The sequence below is a fragment of the Onychostoma macrolepis genome, chromosome 16 (assembly GCF_012432095.1).
Source record: "Onychostoma macrolepis isolate SWU-2019 chromosome 16, ASM1243209v1, whole genome shotgun sequence".
Taxonomy (NCBI): Eukaryota; Metazoa; Chordata; class Actinopteri; order Cypriniformes; family Cyprinidae; genus Onychostoma; species Onychostoma macrolepis.
Genome location: NC_081170.1, coordinates 9,382,684 through 9,408,505, shown reverse-complemented (window position 1 = coordinate 9,408,505; position 25,822 = coordinate 9,382,684). Strand labels below are relative to the sequence as shown.

General features: G+C 36.2%; 1 protein-coding gene across 2 annotated transcripts in view; it reads left to right on the top strand.

Moving 5' to 3' along the window:
- osbpl10b (oxysterol binding protein-like 10b) overlaps positions 1–25,822 on the top strand; it is a 58,726-nt gene that overhangs the window by 26,234 nt on the left and 6,670 nt on the right. For both annotated transcript variants that reach the window (XM_058745748.1, XM_058745749.1), the window contains 6 exons: positions 1,242–1,464; positions 1,680–1,822; positions 14,527–14,673; positions 17,027–17,516; positions 23,844–24,030; positions 24,115–24,297. In XM_058745748.1, coding sequence (XP_058601731.1) covers positions 1,242–1,464; positions 1,680–1,822; positions 14,527–14,673; positions 17,027–17,516; positions 23,844–24,030; positions 24,115–24,297 — 1,373 coding nt within the window. The remainder of the gene's footprint in view (positions 1–1,241; positions 1,465–1,679; positions 1,823–14,526; positions 14,674–17,026; positions 17,517–23,843; positions 24,031–24,114; positions 24,298–25,822) is intronic.

The window sequence follows — 25,822 nt, the reverse complement described above, 5'->3', positions numbered from 1 at the left end:
ACAACAGTTGGTGCGATTATTTGCAAATGGAAGACACACAAAATAACTGTCAGTCTCCCTCGGTCTGGGGCTCCATGCAAGATCTCACCTCGTGGAGTTTCAATGATCATGAGAACGGTGAGGAATCAGCCCAGAACTACACGGGAGGATCTTGTCAATGATCTCAAGGCAGCTGGGACCATAGTCACCAAGAAAACAATTGGTAACACACTACGCTGTGAAGGACTGAAATCCTGCAGCACCCGCAAGGTCCCCCTGCTCAAGAAAGCACATGTACAGGCCCGTCTGAAGTTTGCCAATGAACATCTGAATGATTCAGAGGAGACCTGGGTGAAAGTCTTGTGGTCAGATGAGACAAAAATCGAGCTCTTTGGCATCAACTCGACTCGTCGTGTTTGGAGGAAGAGAAATGCTGATTATCATCCCAAGAACACCATCCCTACAGTCATGCACGGAGGTGGAAACATTATTCTTTGGGGCTGTTTTTCTGCTAAGGGACAGGACAACTGTACCGCATCAAAGGGACGATGGACGGGGGCCATGTACAATCAGGGCCAGGGCATTGAAAATGGGTCGTGGATGGGTGTTCCAGCAGCATGACAATGACCCAAAACACACGGCCAAGGCAACAAAGGAGTGGCTCAAGAAGAAGCACATTAAGGTCCTGGAGTGGCCTAGCCAGTCTCCAGACCTTAATCCTATTGAAAATCTGTGGAAGGAGCTGAAGGTTCGAGTTGCCAAATATCAGCCTCCAAACCTTAATGACTTGGAGAGTATCTGCAAAGAGGAGTGGGACAAAATCCCTCCTGAGATGTGTGCAAACCTGGTGGCCAACTACAAGAAACGTCTGACCTCTGTGATTGCCAACAAGGGTTTTGCCACAAAGTACTAAGTCATGTTTTGCGAAGGGGTCAAATACTTATTTCACTCATTAAAATGCAAATCGATTTATAAATTTTTTGAAATGCGTTTTTCTGGGTTTTTGTTGACCAAAACACATTAACATTGTCATGTACATTACCATGCCAAACCCTTCTGTCATAATATAACTAATTTTGTACAGTTTTTAAGTGCATTCTTATTAAGGATTCATTTACTAAAGCGCTATTCTGTAGATAATAGAAAGTCCAACTCATGTAGCTCTAAATACAAATGTGTGCTGTTCAAATTGATTTAATTAAGATGTTTCAGAAGTCCAAATGGAATCGATGGGAAGGCTGTCTGTTGATCTGTTTTTTTAGGTCATGTCCCAGGCAGAAGGCCAACAGAAGAACCTGGTTAATTCCATCGAGTCGTTGCCGAGCCGCGGGCCGCTGTCCTCCCTGGACCAGGACCTGCTCCTGCTCAAAGCCACGTCTGCAGCCACACTCAGCTGTCTAGGAGAATGCCTGAGTATCCTTCAGCACAACGTGTGCCAGGCAGCCCAACACATCACCCACAGCCACACTCAGGGATCGAATACAGGCAAGAATATGGCACTGTCTGTCTCTTCTGAAATGTGTGATGTGTGTTAGTGCAGTGTGCCAAAACGTGTCCTCTTGTTACATCACATATAATATTATTGTTTGGTTTATAGCTAACATAATTTGAAACTCAGTGTCCACAAATTTTCTTAATATGTGAATTTTGTAATTAATTTGAGTTGCTGTGTGTGATAACCGATATCATCCTGTGAGCAGATAACATCTCTAATTGGTCAAGGCCCAAAACGGCCTCAGAAGGCCATGTGAAGAATGGAGAATTGGCACGTAACAACACCTCAACTAGACATCAGCCCCACTCTCCACTTCACAGGAACAGAGAACAGCTCAAAGGCACAGAGGTACTCAAACACATATATATTATGTTTTTCCTAACGTCTTTTACATTCTATATAGCAGCTGCCACTGTAGATAACAGTACTATTTTATTTAATTTGTTAAATATTTTATTTTATTATTATATTATATTATATTATATTATATTATATTATATTATATTATATTATATATTATATTATATTATATTATATTATATTATATTATATTATATTATATTATATTATATTATCTGTCTGAAATTTGATCCATTGCTGTCACTGTTGGACAATGTTACTGCATAGTTTATATACTATTTGGTCTCGTATATGATCTTGCATTTAATTTTATTTTGTCACAGAGTTACTCAGAAATGCAGATGTATTATGCTTTTCCTAACATTTTATTTTATTTTAATGATACTTTCTGAAAATGTATCTGTTACTGTCACTGTTGGCCAGCATTACTTTAGAAAAATTAGTATTTTAGACACTATGTGGTATTGTATTTCATTTTACTTTGTTTCTGCAATAGACTTCTCATCCAAATTTTCTCATCCGGCACATTCTCCCTCGCCTCCTCAAAGTAAATGCCCCTGCAATATAGTCATCATTACACCCATCATTATCATTCTGAAACTGGCTGTGTGACGTGCTACTTATCACTTTAAAAGGGAGATGATCTTTCAGGGGTAAAATCTGTCACCGGGATACGTTCAGCTTTTCTGATAATAGTGCAAAAAAATCAGAATGGTCTCTGACTCATTTAAAGTCTCCCGTAGAGTAGACACATCTTTGAAAAGTTTCAAATACGCGTCTGTGCTATTGTGCGTGCGCCTGCCAGGCTTCTACAGCGAAGGAGTGGAAGAGGAGCACTAATTGGACGTGTTCTAGTTTTAGCGTCTGTGGCGGGTGACTGAGGATACCCACAATCCCTCTGGAGCCCTGAATGAGTCAGCCGTCCCTCTTGGAAACCTTTTATCCGCCTGCGTTTCTCGGAGAAAGGCCAGGGCTGCTGTTTCTTCGACATAAGCGTGTGCAACTGTTAATTTGTGTGCGCGCGCGTATGCCTGAAGGGAGCTAATTCATTTTGCGGTTGCTTTGTGTGTGCTTGTCATTAAATCGGCTCCCTATGAGGACGAACATGCTCCCAGAATACAACAGACAGAATTTGTGCTACATTGTTTCTCTGATATACTCATGATAATGTATCTAATTAATTTAACGTTGTAACTCGTACCATTAAACCTTTAAATGACTCAGTTCGCACTGTTAAAAATGAAGAAGATGATGATGGCATGATGCTAAAGTGTGAAACAAATGCATGGCACATGTGTTCTTCAGTTATTTTAAGGTGCTTCCAGCACCGAATGCAAGTTTAACAGACACAACATCAGCATCGACTGCATGGCTCATGGATAAACTGTGCCAGCGCAGACAGTGAAATATGCTGATGTATCTGAGGTCTGAAATTAGTTAGTATGAGCTCCATCAATCATTCCCATCATACTGCATATGAGATCCGGCTCCAGGCGCCTCCTTTTTCGGGGAGTGCAGTGCGTGTTGCTGTATGGATTCTGTGTGGCACAGTGGATTGTGGCCGCGTCACACAGGAGTGCTCTGGTGATCTTTTATCACACTGTGTGTATTGTAGCCCTGGAGATACATAATTATCCAACGCTTTCGTGCTGCGTAATGTGATTGCCAGCTGCAAAAAGCCACTTCAGCTGCTGTGGGAATTAAAGGAATAGTTCATCCACAAATGAAAACCTTGTCATCATTTACTCACCTTCATGTCGTTCCAAACCTGTATGACTTTCTTATATCCATAGAGCGCAAAAGGGCGACTTTTTGAAGAAAATCCTGGTTACTGTTTTCAATATGTGAAAGAGCTTAAAAGACTTAAAGTAGCATTGAAGTAGTCTATATGAATTGTAAACAATATACAATAAATGAAAATTCTGTCATTAATTACCCTCATGTCGTTCCAAACCCGTAAGACCTTCATCTTCGGAACACAAAAAGATATTTTTGATGAAATCCGAGAGCTTTCTGACCCTGCATAGACAGCAACGCAACTGCTATGTTCAAGGCCCAAAAAGGTAGTAAGGACATTATTAAAACAGTCCATGTGACATCAGTGGTTCAGCCGTATTATACATTAATATGCTATTTACATTAACTCTGCTCACCAGCGTGTGCTTGGAATAGACAAGACTACAAAAAAACACCTGGTAAACAGCAGCTGCATTTGTTAACAAATCATTCAGATGCGATTCTTGGGTTCAACTCTTTATCCATGAATAACAACTTAAATTTGAGTCTTTTCATGGCACGTGTCATAGCATACACCTCATATGGATCACTTATTGTAAATCGGGGTTTGTGAGTTCATAATTATAAAATTATAAAAGCTTATAATTAATTATGTGTGTGTGTGTGTGTGTGTATATATATATATATATATATATATATATACAGTAAATTATAAAAAAGAAGATTAAGTTATGTGTATGTCGTGAACATTAACCGACATCAGAGAACCACGAAACAAAACACCACGAAGCAAATATTTTAGGTCATCCCTGATTTATATGAATCTTCCCCTTATATGAAATTTCCCCATTGTATTTGAAATGAGAACAAATTATGACATAATACTCATTTTACATAAAACATGTTCTGATATTTTATTTTTAAATAAAGCTCTGTTCTGTTGAGCAGTTGACTGGAACTAACTGCTGTATAACATTTATAATACATTGACCTTGACCTAGCAAGTGCAATATTTATTTAAATTTATATTTCAGAATTCTAATCTTGTTATTAAAGCAGACTCATCAGAATGCATCATTACTTATTCTGCGTGAGTTTGGGATATTGTAATTAATTTTGACAGACAGGGCCATGGGTCGATGGTGTAGCTACTCACCCGATGAGAAACGCCTGGTCGGTGATTCAGCCATAACAATTTAAAATTCACGGGATTGCTCAAGGATAGGGGGAACACAACAAATGATTAGCCAAGCGATTTATTCAGCAGCCGCCCAAGTGATTCTTCTTGTCTGAATGCAAAAACTGAGACATGCTGTAAAACAACAGTGCCGCTCGAGAGGTTATAAATCTTGGCTGCGTTGGGGACTGGAGCAAAAGGGCTTCTCTTTTATCACCGCTGGCCAAACGCCAAAGCATTTGTCTGAATGTGATATTGAATCTTTTAATTGACAAACACGTACCTTTGCGCCTGCAGATTGTGTTTGCTCTGATGTAAATGAAACATAATAAGATCTCTTGTGGCAGATTGCCTATTGTTTTCATTATTAGAATGGCTGTGCTTCATCGTAATCACCAGTAGAGGAAAGCAGAGAGCAGAAAGGATTGCAGTGATTGAAGATTACAAGTGAACTGCAGAGAAAAGCAGTCACGACTAGCAGTCACGACTGAATAAAGCTGTTTGGGAAGGAGTTTGTGTAATGTACACAAAGCATTTAATGGTTCTTTTTTAAGACAATGTTTTTATTGGATTTTTGGACAACTGGGATTGAAATAAGGCTGTCAGCATTCTCAGGGAGAGAGAGAGATTTCAGTGTTGTCTGTGAACCAGCATGCTTTTCTTTCCTGTCTGTTCATGGTCTGACAGCTCGCTCTTCTGCACTGTCAGAGGAAAATAACAGCAGCAAAACTGCAGAGAGCAGAAAAACAAACCCGAGCTATGAGACATGGCCCATCAAGCATACATATCCCAGATGTTTGACAAGGAGAGGCAGTGGTGCAAATCTTTGTCGAGATTCAAATCGGTGTGTGGATAGGTCTCTCTGTGTGTGTGTGTGTGTGTGTGTGTGTGTGTGTGTGTGTGTGTGTGTGTGTGTGTGTGTGTGTGTGTGTGTGTGTGTGTGCGTGTGTGTGCGTGTGTGTGTGGCTAGAAGGCAAACATCTGTCCTTGTCTCTGCTGGGGACAAAAGGTAACACTCTCAGAAGCACAACACTGAGGGTTTGGATTTGTGTGCTTGGAAATGGAAACGATTTTACAACGGTCAGTTCACCTGTCTTACTGGGCCATAGCTAAGGCAGGGGTTACATGGGTATCATGAGGAGTTTATTGATTTCTGGTTCAGATTTTGATTCTAGTGATTATGATTCACTAATTCATTAATAGGTGTGTTGTTGTATAGGTGAGCATTGGAACTAAAAGAGAAAACAGACATAAAAAAAAAATATATATATATATATATATATATATATATATATTACATATTACAGTTGTTCAGTTTCTTAAAAAAAAAAAAAAAATCTAAATGTGCCTTTATTAGTTCAATTGAGTACATTTTCTTATACAGTGGGGAAAACAATTATTTGATCCCCTGCTGATTTTTTAAGTTTGCCCACTTAAAAAAAAAAAAAAAAAGGGTTTATCATTTTTATGGTACAGTGAGTACGGAAAGTATTCAGACCCCCTTAAATTTTTCACTCTTTGTTATATTGCAGCCATTTGCTAAAATCATTTAAGTTCATTTTTTTCCTCATTAATGTACACACAGCACCCCATATTGACAGAACAACACAGAATTGTGGACATTTTTGCAGATTTATTAAAAAAGAAAAATTGAAATATCACATGGTCCTAAGTATTCAGACCCTTTGGTGTGACACTCATATATTTAACTCAGGTGCTGTCCATTTCTTCTGATCATCCTTGAGATGGTTCTACACCTTCATTTGAGTCCAGCTGTGTTTGATTATACTGATTGGACTTGATTAGGAAAGCCACACACCTGTCTATATAAGACCTTACAGCTCACAGTGCATGTCAGAGCAAATGAGAATCATGAGGTCAAAGGAACTGCCTGAAGAGCTCAGAGACAGAATTGTGGCAAGGCACAGATCTGGCCAAGGTTACAAAAAAATTTCTGCTGCACTTAAGGTTCCTAAGAGCACAGTGGCCTCCATAATCCTTAAATGGAAGACGTTTGGGACGACCAGAACCCTTCCTAGAGCTGGCCGTCCGCCAAACTGAGCTATCGGGGAGAAGAGCCTTGGTGAGAGAGGTAAAGAAGAACCCAAAGATCACTGTGGCTGAGCTCCAGAGATGCAGTCGGGAGATGGGAGAAAGTTGTAGAAAGTCAACCATCACTGCAGCCCTCCACCAGTCGGGGCTTTATGGCAGAGTGGCCCGACGGAAGCCTCTCCTCAGTGCAAGACACATGAAAGCCTGCATGGAGTTTGCTAAAAACACCTGAATAAGATTCTCTGGTCTGATGAGACCAAGATAGAACTTTTGGCCTTAATTCTAAGCGGTATGTGTGGAGAAAACCAGGCACTGCTCATCACCTGTCCAATACAGTCCCAACAGTGAAGCATGGTGGTGGCAGCATCATGCTGTGGGGTGTTTTTCAGCTGCAGGGACAGGACGACTGGTTGCAATCGAGGGAAAGATGAATGCGCCAAGTACAGGATATCCTGGATGAAAACCTTCTCCAGAGTGCTCAGGACCTCAGACTGGGCCGAAGGTTTACCTTCCAACAAGACAATGACCCTAAGCACACAGCTAAAATAACGAAAGAGTGGCTTCACAACAACTCCGTGACTGTTCTTGAATGGCCCAGCCAGAGCCCTGACTTAAACCCAATTGAGCATCTCTGGAGAGACCTAAAAATGGCTGTCCACCAATGTTTACCATCCAACCTGACAGAACTGGAGAGGATCTGCAAGGAGGATTGGCAGAGGATCCCCAAATCCAGGTGTGAAAAACTTGTTGCATCTTTCCCAAAAAGACTCATGGCTGTATTAGATCAAAAGGGTGCTTCTACTAAATACTGAGCAAAGGGTCTGAATACTTAGGACCATGTGATATTTCAGCTTTTCTTTTTTAATAAATCTGCAAAAATGTAAACAATTCTTGTTTTTCTATCAATATGGGGTGCTGTGTGTACATTTAATGAGGAAAAAAAATGAACTTAAATGATTTTAGCAAATGGCTGCAATATAACAAAGAGTGAAAAATGTAAGGGGGTCTGAATACTTTCTGTACCCACTGTAGGTTTATTTTAACTGATAGAGACAGAATATCAAACAAAAAATCCAGAAAAAAGCAGCATACAAATGTTAAAAAAATAAAAGTCAAATAAGTATTTGACCCCTTCGCAAAACATGACTTAGTACTTGGTGGTAAAACCCTTGTTGGCAATCACAGAGGTCAGGCGTTTCTTGTAGTGGGCCACCAGGTTTGCACACATCTCAGGAGGGATTTTGGTCCACTCCTCTTTACAGATCCTCTCTAAATGATTAAGGTTTCTTAGCTGTTTCTTGGAAACTCGAACCTTCAGCTCCCTCCACAGACTTTCTATAGGATTTAGGTCTGGAGACTAGCTAGGCCACTCCAGGACCTTAATGTGCTTCTTCTTGAGCCACTCATTTGTTGCCTTGGTGGTATGTTTCGGGTCACTGTCATGCTGGAAGACCCATCCACGACCCATCTTCAGTGTTCTGGCTGAGGTTCTCATCCAAAATTTTACAGTACAAGGCCCCTCAATGTGGTAAAGTCGTCCTGTACCCTTAGCAGAAAAACAGCCCCAAAGCATAATGTTTCCACCTCCGTGCATGACTGTAGTGATGGTGTTCTTGGGGTGATAATCAGCATTTCTCTTCCTGCAAACATGAAGAGTCGAGTTGATGCCAAAGAGCTCAATTTTGATCTCATCTGACCACAGCACATTCTCCCTAGCCTTCTCTGAATCATTTAGATGTTCATTGGCAAACTTCAGACGGGCCTGTACATGTGACTCAATCCATTGCGGTGTAGTTTGTTACCAATGTTTTGCTTGGGGACTGTGGTCCCAACTGCCTTGAGATCATTAACAAGCTCCTCCCGTGTAGTTCGGGGGTGATCCCTCATCTTTCTCATGATCTTCCTTGCCTCATGAGGCAAGATCTTGCACGGAGCTCCAGACCAAGGCCGATTGATGGTTGTTTTGTATTTCTTCCATTTCCGAATAATCGCACCAACAGTTGTCTCCTTCCCACCAAGCTTCTTGCTGATGGTCTTGTAGCCCATTCCAGCCTTGTGCAGATCTACAATCTTGTCCCTGATATCCTTTGACAGCTCTTTGGTCTTGACCATGGTAGTGGAGAGGTTGGAATGGAAGATACCAATTCTATGGACAGGAGTCTTTTATACACACAGCGAGCTGAAATTAGGAGTATCTTCTTAAAGTGACAGGACTAATCTGTGTTCCACATGTGCACATAACCAATCTGTGGGAGCCAAAATTCCTGCTGGTTGGTAGGGGATCAAATACTTATTTGACTTACTGAAATGTAAATCTTTTGTTTTTTACATTTGTATGCTGCTTTTTTCTGGATTTTTTGTTTGATATTCTGTCTCTATCAGTTAAAATAAACCTACCATAAAAATGATAAACCCTTCTTTTTTTCTTTTTTTTTTTTAAGTGAGCAAACTTAAAAAATCAGCAGGGGATCAAATAATTACTGTATTTCCTTCTTTAATTTGCCAGTAATTTATCACTAAAATTATTCAGCTTACTTATACTATGGCAGTAAATAAGCTAACTGTTTTTGTTGTTATTATTATTATTATTATGATTATTATATCAATGTAATATAAAATCATTTTATAATAATATTTTAAAATGTATAACGAAATGTAGTTTCTACTGTAAGTTTTAATAATAATAATAATATTAACAATTTGTCAGTGTAATGTAAAATAATATTATAATATTTTAAAATGTAAAAAGTAGTATGTAGTTCACTTCAAGTTTTTATTTTATTGATATAATGTAAAATAATAATATTTAATCATTTAAAAAGTAATTTTGTCTTTAAAATACTAGTACTATTAATAATTTTTCTATGTAATGTAAAATATTTTAATACATTTTAAAATTAATGAAGTAAACTACAAACTACATATACTTATTACATTTTAAAATGTATTAAATTATTTTACTTTACATTATTAATATAAGATATTAGTAGTAGTAGTAGTGGTAGTAAAATTGTAAAACTACAAGCTAAACGATAAACTACATTGTACTATTTACATTTTGAAATCATTATATTATTTTATATTACATTTTTTATTTAATTTTTTTTAAACTTCAAACCTACACAAAAAAGTACATTTTAATTAAGTTTTTATTGTTGTTATTATTATATATTTTTATATATATATTTTTTTAAATAAGATTGGAATGGTGAGTTCAAATGGTTGTGTTATTCATTATCATTTTATTCTCCCCTGCAATCTGTTTGTTTCTGCAGACTATTATAATTTTAGATGGTAGAGTTCATTAAAGGCTCTTTGTCTCAGGAACGTGGTTTCATCTTGTTCTCAGTGCGTGGGCACTTCCGTTAACCGCGTCCCTGAAGACAACGTGCTGCCGCTGATTATTAATTCATGAAGATGGTGCTGTTTTAAACATTGCTTTCCCACCAGCTCATGCTGTTTTCCCAGGAGCTCTAACATGATGTCATGTCACCTGACCAAGTCAGCTGATTTTTATGATCAGTCCTGAAAAGGAAGGTTTAAACACACAGCGTCTCCCACTACAGCCTTTTTACCATTTGCAGTCTAAGCATTTTACACATGTCACAACATTGAACCCCACTGTAATTAATCTAGAGTGTATAATAGAGCTAATTGCATTGTGTACATTAAGCATCTCAGTATTCTCAGCTGACGCCTGGAGCCAGAGCTGTACTTTGAGTTGTGTTTGTGAACACAAGACACAGCAGAGTATAATCTGAGATCATGTGAAGTGTATAGTACACACTTAATCCTCTGACTATAGGATTTTCTCATTTTCTCTCCCCTTTTTTTTTTCCTCTGTTGCTCATCACACACTGAGGCTGTGTTCTCAATAGCATACTATACTCTTATTATTTCTGCAGTATGTAGTTGAGTATGAGTTTATTTTCTATTAAGACTAATGAAAATTGATTATGTCGGTCAAGATTTAATCACTTTTTTTTCTCAAAAGAAAATTTAATTAAAAATGCAATGGATCTTTTTTGATTTTCTAAGATTGTATTAATGAGGTCAGGTGACTACAGCATACTACCATACTTTGTATACTGTGCAATATGCAGTATTCTAGTGTTCCATAATGAAATACCACACACACGTAGACACTATCAGGAGGTTCCCGTAGAGTCATGTGCGGATCAGGCCGTGTCATGGGACCGCAAGAGGATTAAACACATCATCTAAAATGATACTGAACACATCACACTCTCAAACTGTTCTAACATAATGGGATACAGGTTTTTTTTTTTTCGTGATTTACTGCATTTGTACATTATTGTTCAAAAGTTTGGGCTCAGTGAGACCTTTTTTTTTTCTTTTTGAAAGAAATTAATATTTTTTATTCTGCTAGGATGCATTAAATTGATCAAAAGTGAAAGTAAAGATATTTATAATGCTACAAATGATTTCTATTTCAAATAAATGCTGTTCTATTTAACCTTGTTTTCATCAAAGAATCCTTAAAAAAAGTGTATAACAGTTTCCACAGAAATATTAATCAGCACAACATATGTTTTTAACATTAATAATAATAATAAATGTTTCTTGAGCATCAAATCAGCATATTAGAAAGATTTCTGAATGATCATGTGACACTCTAGACTGGAGTAATGACTGCTGGAAATTCAGCTTTGGCATCAAAGGAATAAATTGCGTTTTGAAATCTTTTAAAATATATTTATTTTATTTCACAATATTTCTGTTTTTACTGCATTTTTTGGATAAAATAAATGCAGCTTTAAAATTGAAAAAATCTCACCGACCCCAAACATTTGAACAATGCCGTATATTTATACATTCATTACTTTAAAAATGTTAAATTTAAAACCAAAAAAGTGTCTTTGACAAATCCTAAAATTTAAAGCATTACTTCCCTAATGCACCAAGGGTTTGTTTTTATACTTGTGTTAACTAGTGCCGGTGTGTCAACTACTAAAGTGGATGTTTGGTCAACTGGGAGTGACTGGACAAGTAAATTTACATGCCCTTCGATTTCAATAATTTGCCTTTAATCTATCTGAAACCAAATGTGTCCAACATGATAAGCTAACTACACTTATCCTCAGCATCGTGTGCTTGCTCTGAGAAGCAGAGGTGATGCCAGACATGCATGCATTATAATAGGGACGAGGCAGATGTGGAATTGGTGCAAATGCACTACGAAAGTGATTTAAGGTCATACGGAGGATCTCAATTCAATCTCTTCACCGGTCATGATCTCTCTCTCTCTCTCTCGCTCTCTCTACAATAATGTCTCCACCATTGACCTGAGCAAGCAAACCTCATGAAGTTCAGCTGTACTTTAAGCATGCGGTCTGTGGTGAGTCGAGGCAGCATTAGAGTGAGAAAGAGAGAGAGAGAGAGTACAGGCTGGCAGAGTGGGAGGGAGCAGCGCTTCCTCGGCTCAGGGACAGCTGGGCAGCCAGATAAGAGTGTCAGAGTTAGTGAGAGATCGTGAAAGAGAGAGTTTTGTGGATACCACCACAGTCAAACTATGAGATGAACACCCAAGAGTGTATTTCTGAACCAGCCCTGAAATGAATGTAAGTTTGATGCATGTTTATCTTGTTGGCGAGAGGCAGGGGTGACTCTCTGGAATGCTGGGAGTGAGGGAAGTTGGAAACTTTATTCATTGTTGTGATGTTTTTATTGGCTCATGTTGGTCATGGTTTTGTGCCAGTATTTTTGCATATTAAGACTAGCAGTGGAAAATACCATTGCTTAGAGGTTGCTCTTTAGAAGCTCCGGTGACAAAGTGGTGTTCTTAGATATTTATGTATCAACTTCATCTCAGATGTTTCTCAAAATTGCCTTTGGAGGAATAAAATGAACAAAAAGGGAGACCATTTTAACTCCGTATAGAGCTGTAAAATTAATATGGATCGCAAAGCTTTGGTTTGATGAGAAATCTCTGACTTTTGATTGCAGACACAGTAAGATCTCTTCTGAAACTTTAAAAGGAGACTACTGGAGCATTTTTCTCTGACAGAAAAGTCTTTAGAAGACAAAGTCTCTCCATTTTCTCTCTAGTCCATCTCATTGTTTTCTTGCTTTTTCCTATTCTACTCTCTTCTTTCCGATGCATCTCTAAAATTGCAGTGTATTTAATTAGCTCTGATTTAAAACAGTCTCAACATGCAACTTTTGACTAGTAGTTACTGTAGCTACCAAACACTCCAACAAAACAAAGCCACCCAACTGAGCGTCCACAGAGAAAGGAGGACACAAATTAATTGTTCTGAGTGTCCTTGACGTGGTCCTTTGGGAATCATACAAGAACAATACTGAGTACCGTATCCAGAGTTAATTGAACAAGATGCCAGCATGGAACATTGTATTTAGTATTGGTGATGCATTTGTGTTATAGATTTGTGGTCACGCTGGATGTGTGACCTTGCTTGTGACCTCATTCGCATGTGTTTATTTAATCATATCTGTGATGACGTAAAGGGAGAGAGAAAGTGCTCTGCTCTTGTTCTATGAAATATTCAGGTGGATCGGTGCAGCTCGAAATGAGGACGTCCCATCCGGCTCGACGAGCTCTTGTACTTTTTACAGGAACACAATATTCCCTTTTTACCGCTACGAGAGAACGCTGAAGGAAAGGGAAATATGATAAATGGTTTGCAAGAGAATCTAATAAAATCAAGCCATAATGCCACAGGCAATGCCCAGTTGTAAGTGTTACCTCGGGGATTACGGCTTGTCCACAAAACCCAACCTACTGTTTTACTTTACAGTCTAATCATATCGTAACCCATTTAGATCCCATCTGCTGCCCCTTACTTACTCACATTCATGTGCCTTGGAAAGGAAAAAGGAGTGATCCACCGAGAGAGGATCATGTGATCTGCTTTGCACATCTGTCAACATTATATACATAGAGCCCTTAGAGGAAGGGGCTTTTTTATACACTTCCCATGATGCTTTGGGGCAGCCGCTTCTGGACCACTTCTTTACATTATGCATTAGGAACAATGTAATGTTTTTGCATGAGCGATTGCAGGAGGTACCAACTACATTAGCCACCCAAAACTGGACACACAGTTGCCTTGAAACCAATGAGCATTTGTCATTTTATATTGATATGAAAAAATAAAAGTAAATAATTTCTCCACCATGTTCTCTCTTTTTAGTTGCTATTTCTATAGCATTTCTATGGTTAAATTAGTGTTGAAACAACAACAACAACAAAACAAAATACAAAAACAAATGTCAACACTAATCGGGTTCCTTTACAAGTGAAAGTTGTCTTTGTAAATTACAATAATTTCATAAAAAATAATAAGTGAATAAGTCAATTATGAGATAAAAGTCAAAATTATGAGATTAAAAAGTATTGATTATGACAGTAATAATTTTGAGTTTTTATGTGATATTTATGATTTCTTAATCTCATAAATTTGACATTTTATGACATAGTTCTGATTTTAAAAGTCATAATGAATACATAGACTTTTTATGTCAATTATAACTCAAGATCTAATCATTTAGACTGTCTATGCCATAATTATGATTTACAATTATTTACCATTATTTGATTGTTTTTCTTATGTGGTGGATATGGGCTTTCACAGCATGCCATGTATGTGATGTATAGAAATTAGGTTTAAAAATATAATTAATAGTAAATCAAAAGTGATCTTTGTTCAGTAACATTTGGAAATTGTCCTGTGTGTGTTTGCAGAACTCCAGCTCAGAATCAGTGGACTCCAGCGAGGAGATCACAGACACAGAAGATAATGAGGAGGAAGACCTCGGAGTCTTGGATGACCAGAGGAGCATCATCCTCCATCTGCTGTCTCAGCTCAAACTGGGCATGGACCTCACACGGGTACACACACACACACACTTGCTGTCCCACCCAAACTAATCATGAAGTTGAAATGGTCGTGAAACAATTTGGCCATTCCCAACTTGTGTACATTCGCTCTTCCTTTTCATATACAAACAGGAACCACTCAAGACTATTTATATCCTCTTGATCTTGGGGAACAAAGGATAGTTTTCTAGCTTTTTACGATTTGGAAATCTTTATTATTAGATTTCTATTATTAGAACATTGTGGCATACACCCACATTGTGTGCCATAAAGAAAAGTTAAAAAAAGAAAAATGCTTTGTTTTAGGAGTGGGTTAATGTTTATCTGTAACTCATTATAATTTGCTTCATATAAAAAAAAAAATAGAGGTGTATGTTATGTCCTTATTTAGAATTTAGTTAACAACCGGACCTCTTTTCCACAATCTCATGCTTTTTTTTTTTTTATGTATTAAAGTTTTGCATGGACGTTGTCCAGTTTTGGGCACAGATTGAGAATGTGCCACGCTACGTGAAGAAGAATATTATTAACAAAATCATAGCTCAGGGAAATTCAGTTTCATAATTATACTTTACATAATCAGTTAACAGGAAACGTTATCTGATTTGATGTTCCTATTCGTCCTCGTGATTAGGAATCCAATAGACTGATTCAAGCGCGTCGAGAGGTGTCGTGAGATTATTGTCCTAATTACGCTTCATCAGCCTGAGGATTATTTCAGTGTTGTGATATATGTTTCTCTCTCTACTACCTACCTCGTCTTTGTTTAGTCTCTCTGAGAGGAACATTTCCTTCTGGGCTTGTGTTTATAGTTCAGCAGGATTTGAGCAGTCATTTGGATAGCTCATATGATGAAGTTCAGTGATGTGTGTGCATGTGTACTGTAGGCCTCGGGGGGAACGGACAGCATTGATCCATGGAGTCAGAATCTGTGATACAGAGACAAGCATACAGTTATTATATTATTACATTTTGGAGCATCAGTATTAATGTGCATTTACACTGACAGCAGATCACGTTGCATATATTTGAATAATATAAAATAATATAAGCTAGGGGTGGGCGATATGACCAAAACCTTATCACGGTACAAGTAATTTTATTTCATGATAACAATATAAATATATCACAGACAGTATAGTTATTTTTGCATTAAACAAGGTCTTTGTTATCAACATTTTTGATACCATAGAAATTTCATAATTCTAGTCACCGGTGTCAATATCACAAAAAAACTAATAGTAACCTAAAAACTCAAGCTCACTGAAGACAAGTAAACTTTCATTAATTAAGAATAAATAAGAATAAGAAGCTAATTACAAGCAATAGGACAAAAAACTACAGTATATCAAATAAATAAGAAATGCTACATACATTGTATAAAGTAATCAAATGCATATTCTTCACTGTGTAAATTAAATATATGTTTCTCTTTTATTAAAGTTACAAAAAGTGATTTAGTCAGGAGTAGTGAGAGATTTTCTCTCTTTTGTTGTTTGAATAACATGAATGACAGACAGCAGGAATATTAAACTGCTGTCACTTTAAGAGCTGCCAGGATCCAATATACTGTTACACATGTGTTTTCTTTCTCAGATGTTTGCTTTCACTTAAGACCTAAATTACTGTGTTTATGAGGATACTTGCAAAGACGGGCATTTTGACTCAGACAAAAGTATGTATTTAACTATTCAAGGCCTATAAAGCAGCAAGAATAAGTAAGCGATAAGTTTTTGTGACCATGTGAATGTGTAACTGCAAATTTCTAGCAGTTAATTGCATCTACCGGTATATAGCCCAGCCTTAATTTAAGCAAATATCACATAGCTAATATTGCTTTTATATATATATATATATATATATATATATATATATATATATATATGCGGATTTGAGTGGCACATGTAATCATAGCCAATCAGCTGATCGAAAAACAGATAGCAAGTGTGATATTGCTTTAATACAGAAGTTCAATAAACAAGAAGTTATTATTGAGTAATTTTAGGCACAATATTGCCAGTTACTTGGTTTTGCTCCGACAATAAAAACAGCTCTGGACAAAGCCTCAGCAGAGTCATTGCTCATTATAGTAGTGAATGAGTCAGTGTTTCTAAACGAATTGGTTGAGGGAATTATTCAGTGATTCACCCATTCGTCCTAATTAATCAGTGCAATTTTTTTTATTTTTTTTTATGATTTTTGAGGATTTAAACTACAGAAATGGTGACATTCTGTCTGTAATGTGCAAACACAGAGAAATTATATGATACAAATATAATATAATATGTTCTCTGCTGCTCAAGTCTCCTCAAATCAGCAGCTATATATTGGTCAGATAATGTGTGCCAATATCTTTTGTTCTCAGGTGGTGTTGCCCACGTTCATCCTAGAGAAGCGCTCTCTTTTGGAGATGTATGCCAACTTCATGGCCCATCCGGATGTGTTTTTGGCCATCACATCTGGAGCGACAGCAGAGGAACGCATGATCCGGTTTGTGGAATACTACTTGACTGCTTTCCACGAGGGTCGTAAAGGTGCTGTGGCCAAGAAGCCTTACAACCCCATTCTGGGGGAGAGCTTCCAATGCACATGGGACGTACCACAAGATAAGGTGCGGCCCCTCAGAACTACCAGCACAAGTCCAGCCCCTACGGCTGCTCATTCCACCCAGACCGCCTCCAATGAGGGGTTAGGATCTTACCGGCTACGTTTTGTGGCTGAGCAGGTGTCCCACCACCCCCCGGTCTCTGGATTCTACTGTGAGTGCAAAGAGCGGCAGATATGCGTCAACACCCATGTTTGGACTAAAAGCAAATTTATGGGCATGTCCATAGGAGTGTCAATGGTTGGTGAAGGTGAGTGTGATGGGTCTCTCTTAACACCAGTTTCAATTTTAGTATGCTTTACTGGTGTGACAAATATTTTACATAAGGATGCACAGTTGGTACCATATCGACTGATTGCAATAAATTTTTTATTTATTGGTATCAGTGGATATTAAGTATTTAATTATTTGTGCTCATTTTCCATATTTTTATGCTAGGTCTATTTTTCTTATCTAATGCTTACGTAAAATTTTATATATATATATATATATAAAATTTTATATATGTTTATATAATTTTTTACTATATGTGTGTGTGTGTGTTTGTGTATATATACAGGTGCATCTCAATAAATTAGAATGCCGTGGAAAAGTTCATTTATTTCAGTAATTCAACTCAAATTGTGAAACTCGTGTATTAAATAAATTCAGTGCACACAGACTGAAGTAGTTTAAGTCTTTGGTTCTTTTAATTGTGATGATTTTAGCTCACATTTAACAAAAATCCACCAATTCACTATCTCAACAAATTAGAATATGGTGACATGCCAGTCAGCTAATCAACTCAAAACACCTGCAAAGGTTTCCTGAGCCTTCAAAATGGTCTCTCAGTTTGGTTCAATAGGCTACACAATCATGGGGAAGACTGATCTGACAGTTGTCCAGAAGACAATCATTGACACCCTTCACAAGGAGGGTAAGCCACAAACATTCATTGCCAAAGAAGCTGGCTGTTCACAGAGTGCTGTATCCAAGCATGTCAACAGAAAGTTGAGTGGAAGGAAAAAGTGTGGAAGAAAAAGATGCACAACCAACCGAGAGAACCGCAGCCTTATGAGGTGGCTTATTAAAAGAAGCAAAATCGATTCAAGAATTTGGGTGAACTTCACAAAGAATGGACTGAGGCTGGGGTCAAGGCATCAAGAGCCACCACACACAGACGTGTCAAGGAATTTGGCTACAGTTGTCATATTCCTCTTGTTAAGCCACTCCTGAACCACAGACAACGTCAGAGGCGTCTTATCTGGGCTAAGGAGAAGAAGAACTGGACTGTTGCCCAGTGGTGCAAAGTCCTCTTTTCAGATGAGAGCAAGTTTTGTATTTCATTTGGAAACCAAGGTCCTAGAGTCTGGAGGAAGGGTGGAGAAGCTCATAGCCCAAGTTGCTTGAAGTCCAGTGTTAAGTTTTCACAGTCAGTGATGATTTGGGGTGCAATGTCATCTGCTGGTGTTGGTCCATTGTGTTTTTTGAAAACCACAGTCACTGCACCCGTTTACCAAGAAATTTTGGAGAACTTCATGCTTCCTTCTGCTGACCAGCTTTTTAAAGATGCTGATTTCATTTTCCAGCAGGATTTGGCACCTGCCCACACTGCCAAAAGCACCAAAAGTTGGTTAAATGACCATGGTGTTGGTGTGCTTGACTGGCCAGCAAACTCACCAGACCTGAACCTGTATTGTCAAGAGGAAAATGAGAAACAAGAGACCAAAAAATGCAGATGAGCTGAAGGCCACTGTCAAAGAATCCTGGGCTTCCATACCACCTCAGCAGTGCCACAAACTGATCACCTCCATGCCACGCCGAATCGAGGCAGTAATTAAAGCAAAAGGAGCCCCTACCAAGTATTGAATACATATACAGTAAATGAACATTACCAGAAGGCCAACAATTCACTAAAAATTTTTTTTTTTTATTGGTCTTAGGAAGTATTCTAATTTGTTGAGTTGATAAATGTGAGCCAAAATCATCACAATTAAAAGAACCAAATACTTAAACTACTTCAGTCTGTGTGCATTGAATTTATTTAATACACGAGTTTCACAATTTGAGTTGAATTACTGAAATAAATAAACTTTTCCACGACATTCTAATTTACTGAGATGCACCTGTGTGTATGTATGTATGAACGTGTATGTATATGTGTGTGTATATGTATGTATGTATGTATGTATGTGTGTGTGTATATATATATATATATATATATATATATATATATATATATATATATATATATATATTATTATTATTATTATTATTATTATTATTATTATTTATTTTATTTATTTTTTCATTTAATGATCCATTTAGACAAATCTATTTTATTATACTTTTGGCATTTTGGACCAATGAGATTTCACAGTGGGTGGGGCTACATAAGATAAGATGCAATAAGATTTCAGTTCATTCAGGTCTCAAGATTCTTCCATAAGACCTTACTATGAGTCAGGTTTGCATACTAAACAAAACATTTCTGGAAAAACTGCTAATATAGTTTCTTAGAAGTATTTATTTATTCATAAAGTTGTGTTGTGTTTATGGCAATCATTTGTCTGTTGGGATCGTTGAGTTTTGTTCATTACTGTTTGATTAAAGCCTGAGGGTTTGCTCATTCAGGCAGAACTGTTTTTCCTCCATCCTCTCAGATGTGTGTCCAAAGCTCATACTGTTTCCAGATCAGCTGATTGTGGTTATATGAGTGTCGGCCTCAGGGCCTGTGATATTTACTGGTGCTTATATCACAACTCAATCTGTCTCAGAGAATAACAACAGAAACGTACTGCCGTTTGAAAAACTCTCCCCTTGATGTTTCACTTCACTCAGTCGCTTGATGTTTCATTCTGATTCTAAAACTGGTGAGCTGCCAACAAAGAGAGCATTTTAAGGCATTGTCATCGTACTCCCTGATGCAAAGGCTGTTCAAGAATCTCTGCTTTAATTTAATAAGGATAACTTGTTTTGGCCATATTCTTCACAGAGAATGAAATCCCAGAATGCATTGTGACAAAATGTCAGATAGCACAAGATGAAGGTTGACTATAAATACACTTAGGGAATGGAGCACTAGAAACAGATTTAAAATAAATAAAACTGAAACTTGTGTTTACCGTACCGTGTGCACTACTGAATAAAAGTTAGGCAGCATTTTTTTGATCAAATATTGTTAGAATTTACAATAACTTTTTTCTATTTGAATAAATTCTATTTTTTTAAATCGAATTTATTCCTTGCAAAGCTTAATTTTCAGTAGCCATTACTCCATTCTTCACTGTCACACGATCCTTCAGAAATCATTCTAATATGCTGATTTGTTGCCCAAGTAACATTTCTTATTACTATTAATGTTGAAAACAGTTGTGCAGCTTAATATTTTTGTGCTGCATTTGTTTCAGGATTCTTTGATGAAAAGAAAATTTAAAAGAACCACATTTATTCGAAATAGAAATAGAAATTTCTTGACCTAAGCATGTTCTCGAAACTCCCAAACTCAGAAGTGTGCACAGAAGTGGATGATCGTGAATGAAGTTAGCATTTGGAGTGCTTAACCAGTTAGCACTCTTCTGTAATTAGGACAACATTAATTACTTATAAGACAGCTAACACTAATCCCCAAGAGTAATGTACACACTGTTAATTGGAGCAGCAGGAAGTTTAGAGGAATTTGAAATATACTTCACCCAAAAATAAAAAATGATACAGTTTTCTCACCCTCATAGTTGATAATCTATCTGATGAATGTCTTCTGTAGAACACAAAATATGTTTTTAAGAATTTCCATATTATTTTCTATAAAACAACAGTTAAAATTTATATTTATTAGTGCTGTTATTAATTAACAGTTATTGATTAATCGCATCCAAAATAAAATCTTTTGTTTACATAATATATGTATGTGTACTGTATATATTTATGTATATATAAATACACACAAATGCATGTATATATTTCTAGAAAAATATGTTGTTTATATATTAAATATATTTATGTATAATATAAATTATATAAATATAGACATGTAAATACATGTACATATTTTCAAAATATACTGTATGTGTGTGTATTTATATATACATAATAAATATACACAAAACACACACATATGTAAACAAAAACTTTTATTTTGGATGCGATTAATCGCTTGACAACACTAATATATATATATATATATATATATATATATATATATATATATATATATATATATATATATATAATACGTTTTCTGAAGTTTTGATAGTTCTGACAGCTTTTTAATCAGTTGTTATTCACTGATAATCTTCCACTCTGTTAACCCTTGAATTTCTGCAACTAGATCATTGAATTGTTTGTAAGTGATTCAGTGAATCATTCAGTCTGATTTGTGAATTGCTTCAAGAACTGGCTCAAAAAAACACAATAATTTTACTGATTTGATCATTATATGAAAAAGATCCACCTGAAGCAGCAATATTTTAATATCACTACTATTATAGCTTTTTCATTCATATTTTGAATTCAATTGGTTTTATTTCTATATTTTCTTTTTTTTATTTCTTTTTTTTATTTTAACGTTTTAGTAATTATGTTTTTGTCATTTTTATTAGTAGAATATGTCTATATAGTTTAATATAATTTATTTCAGTTTTAGTTTTAATTTTAATTTTTAAGTTAAACAAGCTAAAATAAAATAATATATAATTATTTTTTTTAACTTGTATTACTTTTTTTTTTAAGTAGCAATTTAAAAAAAAAATGGTTTTAGTTATAGTTAACTGTAATAACTCACTAATAATACACACTATTCTAAAAACTCATTTGAATTACTGTGGAACCCACAGTAAATTAGCATTCCAGGTTCGCCTACAAATTGACATCATGATTGAATTAACAGCCTTAACACAGCGAATGTCCCTCCTGCTAATCAGCCATGTCGGCTCCATCAAATGTAGTTTCCTCATGTGTCAGCACAGATGAATTCAGCTGTCCTCTACTGGGTCCTTCAGAGAAGCTCTGGCATGAGCATTCTCACAGGGAACTGCTCCAGTGGCACTGCTTCGGGCCACAGCACGTTTGACCCTTCTGGAGCAGAGAGCCAGAGACAGGGAGCCGAACTGCACCCGCCCCCCTTCAGCTCTCTTGTCTCTGGGAAACAGATGTGCTGTTGTTAGACCTGGCTGAAAGCCTACAGAGATTTTGCCACAAGACAGATGTCCGTTATGTAACCAGAATAAAAAGAGGCCAGGCCCACTGAGAGAGCTGCTGTGAACATGCTCGTGCTGTTCAGATGTTACCCGAGTTACACAGCTAGACGCAATTCATCATTTTAATTAATAACTTCCAACTGTAGTTCGAGACTTGCATTATAATATAGTATATTAAAATCAAAGAGCACCAGGAAACTGATATAGTTAAATCATTGCGGAAAAAATCTGATGAATCAGAACAGGTCAAAACACGACACTGGGTTGTACAGAAGGATTATAGTGGAAATTAAGCTTGAATTAAATAAATAATAATCCTAAAGGCATGCTAATAAATTGTTAATATAATTTGGAGCCAATTCTAATATGCTCAAAAAAGAGAGCTTTTGCTTTAGCATCCAGATTTTACATTGGTCATCAAGTGTTGACATTAACAGAACTGTTTATCATACATAGATAAACAATGTACTAAAAAATCAAATATTTGTTTCAATTTTTCATAGTTAACTTTTTTTATCGTTTGTTGTGGCTTCCATTTTGCTCATTATGTCAAAGTTCTTTATTTACAATTATTTATTTTTTTACATTTACTATTATTTTTTTTATTGTTATTAGCATTATTTGTATACTATTGTAGTATTTATTATTATGTTATATTAGCTTTTGTTTTATTTATTTACTTTTTAGTAATTTTATGTGCTTTTTAGTATTGTAGTTTTTTAATTCTATTTTTTAATTCCCTTTTTTAAAAGACTATTTATTTATTTATTTATTTATCCAGTTTTAGTAATTTAAACATTTTAATTTAGCTGGTTTCCAAGGCAAGATTTTTATTTTTTTTAATCTAATGTTTCTATTTTAGCTTTATTTCAAATGAACAAAATTATTATTTTTTAATTTTAGTTTTAGTTAACAATAACATCACTGTCCATAATCCCACTGCTCTAAGAATCCACCTTTTCAAGTATTTTCTTTTTCAATTGTACACCTATTCATACATTGAAATATGTGATTTCAGTTTATCCATTAGGATCTTATTTCATTATTTCTTTGAGGACATTCTTACAGGACATTTGATTCCTTTAGGATTGGTTGGGACTGGTTTCGAATTTAAACAGATTTTGGACGCTATGTGATAGATGAAACTGTTAGACTGTCATTTAAGAGGACACACAGTTGTTGTGTTCATGCAAAATCACTGTTCATGTTTTAATTTGATCAGAACCTAAACATCTAGCCTAATACTTTGCTTGCTTTTTGAATTTCTCCTCTGCCCCTAACACGCAAAAGCTTTGTAAACTCCTTCAACGTGGATTGCTGCCAATCTATAATATGGAGATGAGCTGAAACCGTGTGTTCTGCTGAAGAGTGTGTGACCTGTGCCCTGTGTTTTACGTTAGGAGTGTTACATCTCTTGGAGCATGATGAGGAGTATGTGTTCACGCTGCCGTCCGCCTACGCTCGCTCCATCCTCACAGTGCCCTGGGTGGAGCTGGGTGGGAAGGCTTCCATCTGCTGCGCCAAAAGCGGATACTCTTCCACCGTCACATTCCACACCAAACCCTTCTACGGAGGGAAGGTTCACAGGTGAGAGTGAACAGACTTGTCTCTGAGAGCCTGTTTTATTTGAGACCAGGTCAAACAGGTTTTTCTTTTGTCATTCTACAACAGAGTCACGGCTGAGGTAAAGCACAACCCCACCGGCACCATCGTCTGCAAGGCTCAGGGGGAGTGGAACGGGACGCTGGAGTTCACCTACAGCAGCGGAGAGACCAAAGTGATTGACACCTCCAAACTGCCAGTCATTAAGAAGAAGATCCGGCCACTGGAGAAACAGGGCCAGTATGAATCGAGGTGCTTTCATGAATTTAGCTTCAATAATGACAATGTGAGAGAATTGATAACGAGAATTAACATGAAGGATCTTTTCTTTGAAGTTGCTATAAGCATTGTTTTACAATTTAATATTCATATTTTATTTAATTAGTAGTAGACTTTTCATATTATGTGAGTAGCAGCTTTAAACCTGTATTTAAAAGTTTTTTTTTTTTTAAAGTAAAATTTATAACCATTAAATTAATATTGAATATCGCTAAATATTGTTAAAATTGTTAAAAATTATTTTATTTTATTTTATTTTATTTTATTTTATTTTATTTTATTTTATTTTATTTTATTTTATTATTTTATTATTTTATTTTTTTATTTTATTTTATTTTATTATTTTATTTTTTTATTTTATTTGTCAGGTCTGTGTGACAAAGACAACCCACATGTTTAATCCTTTTTATGCCTTTTCAAATTTCTTTTCATTTATAGTTCTTGCTGTATTTATTTAAAAGGTGAAAAAGATAAATAAAAAAAACTTAAAGTTCATAACCATTGAAAAAATACCTCTATATATATATATATATATATATATATATATATATATATAATTATCTTTAAAAATCATTTCTTTGTTGCAGCCATTTGGGTCTAGTGTCAAAAAGGCCAAAATGGTCTGATTGTCAGACTTGCCAAAATACAAAATGGACTAAATACATTTATATAAATAATGTGTATTTATTTAGAGTTACTTTGTTTTATTCATCTTGTACACAAGTCCATTACTGTCTATTTTCATTATGCTTCAAATGGCAGCATAGTGAAACCTTCCTTTTAGGGAAAAGAGGCACTCAGTCAATACAAATAAATAACTAGCGTAAAAGATCAGAGCTCAGTGATCAAGATAATACCACGGTGAATGAGCATCCTGCATTTTAGCTAAATCCTGCCCCTCTAGAGCTCTTCTAAAATACTCGTGACCCTCATGCACCGCTCTGGCCCTGAGTGAGCTGCAGGCTTCACTTAATAATCTCTAATGCTGCTTATTGGCTTATTGTGGAGGACAGATCCAACCGGACAGGACAGAGCCCATCAGAGTAGTCTAATGCTCTCAGCCTGGTGTTACCACACACACGTAATGCAATCAAAAGAAGATACAGAGCGGCAGAGAGGTGCATGGAAGCAGTGGTATGCAGGCGAAAAGTGTGGATCTATTGATCCTCGAAAGGTTTGGGTGTAATTTAATAAAAGATTTGGCTGATTCATCATCTGAGGTTGCTTTTCTTATCCTGATCAATATGGCTAGACATTTGTCGACTAAACAGCAAAGTTTTGCAGCTTACTCTGCTCAAGAAACAACCATTTGAATGACTTGTAAAGTCATTGCCCATATTTCAAAAATACATTTTCAATATATTTTAAGTATATTTCAAAATATCCCATAATAGGCAAATATATATTGCTTGTATGTATTTAAAAATATTTTGCATAAATATATTTTCTTTTATTTTTTTGTTATTTATATTTCCTCCATAATTATTATTTTTTTTGT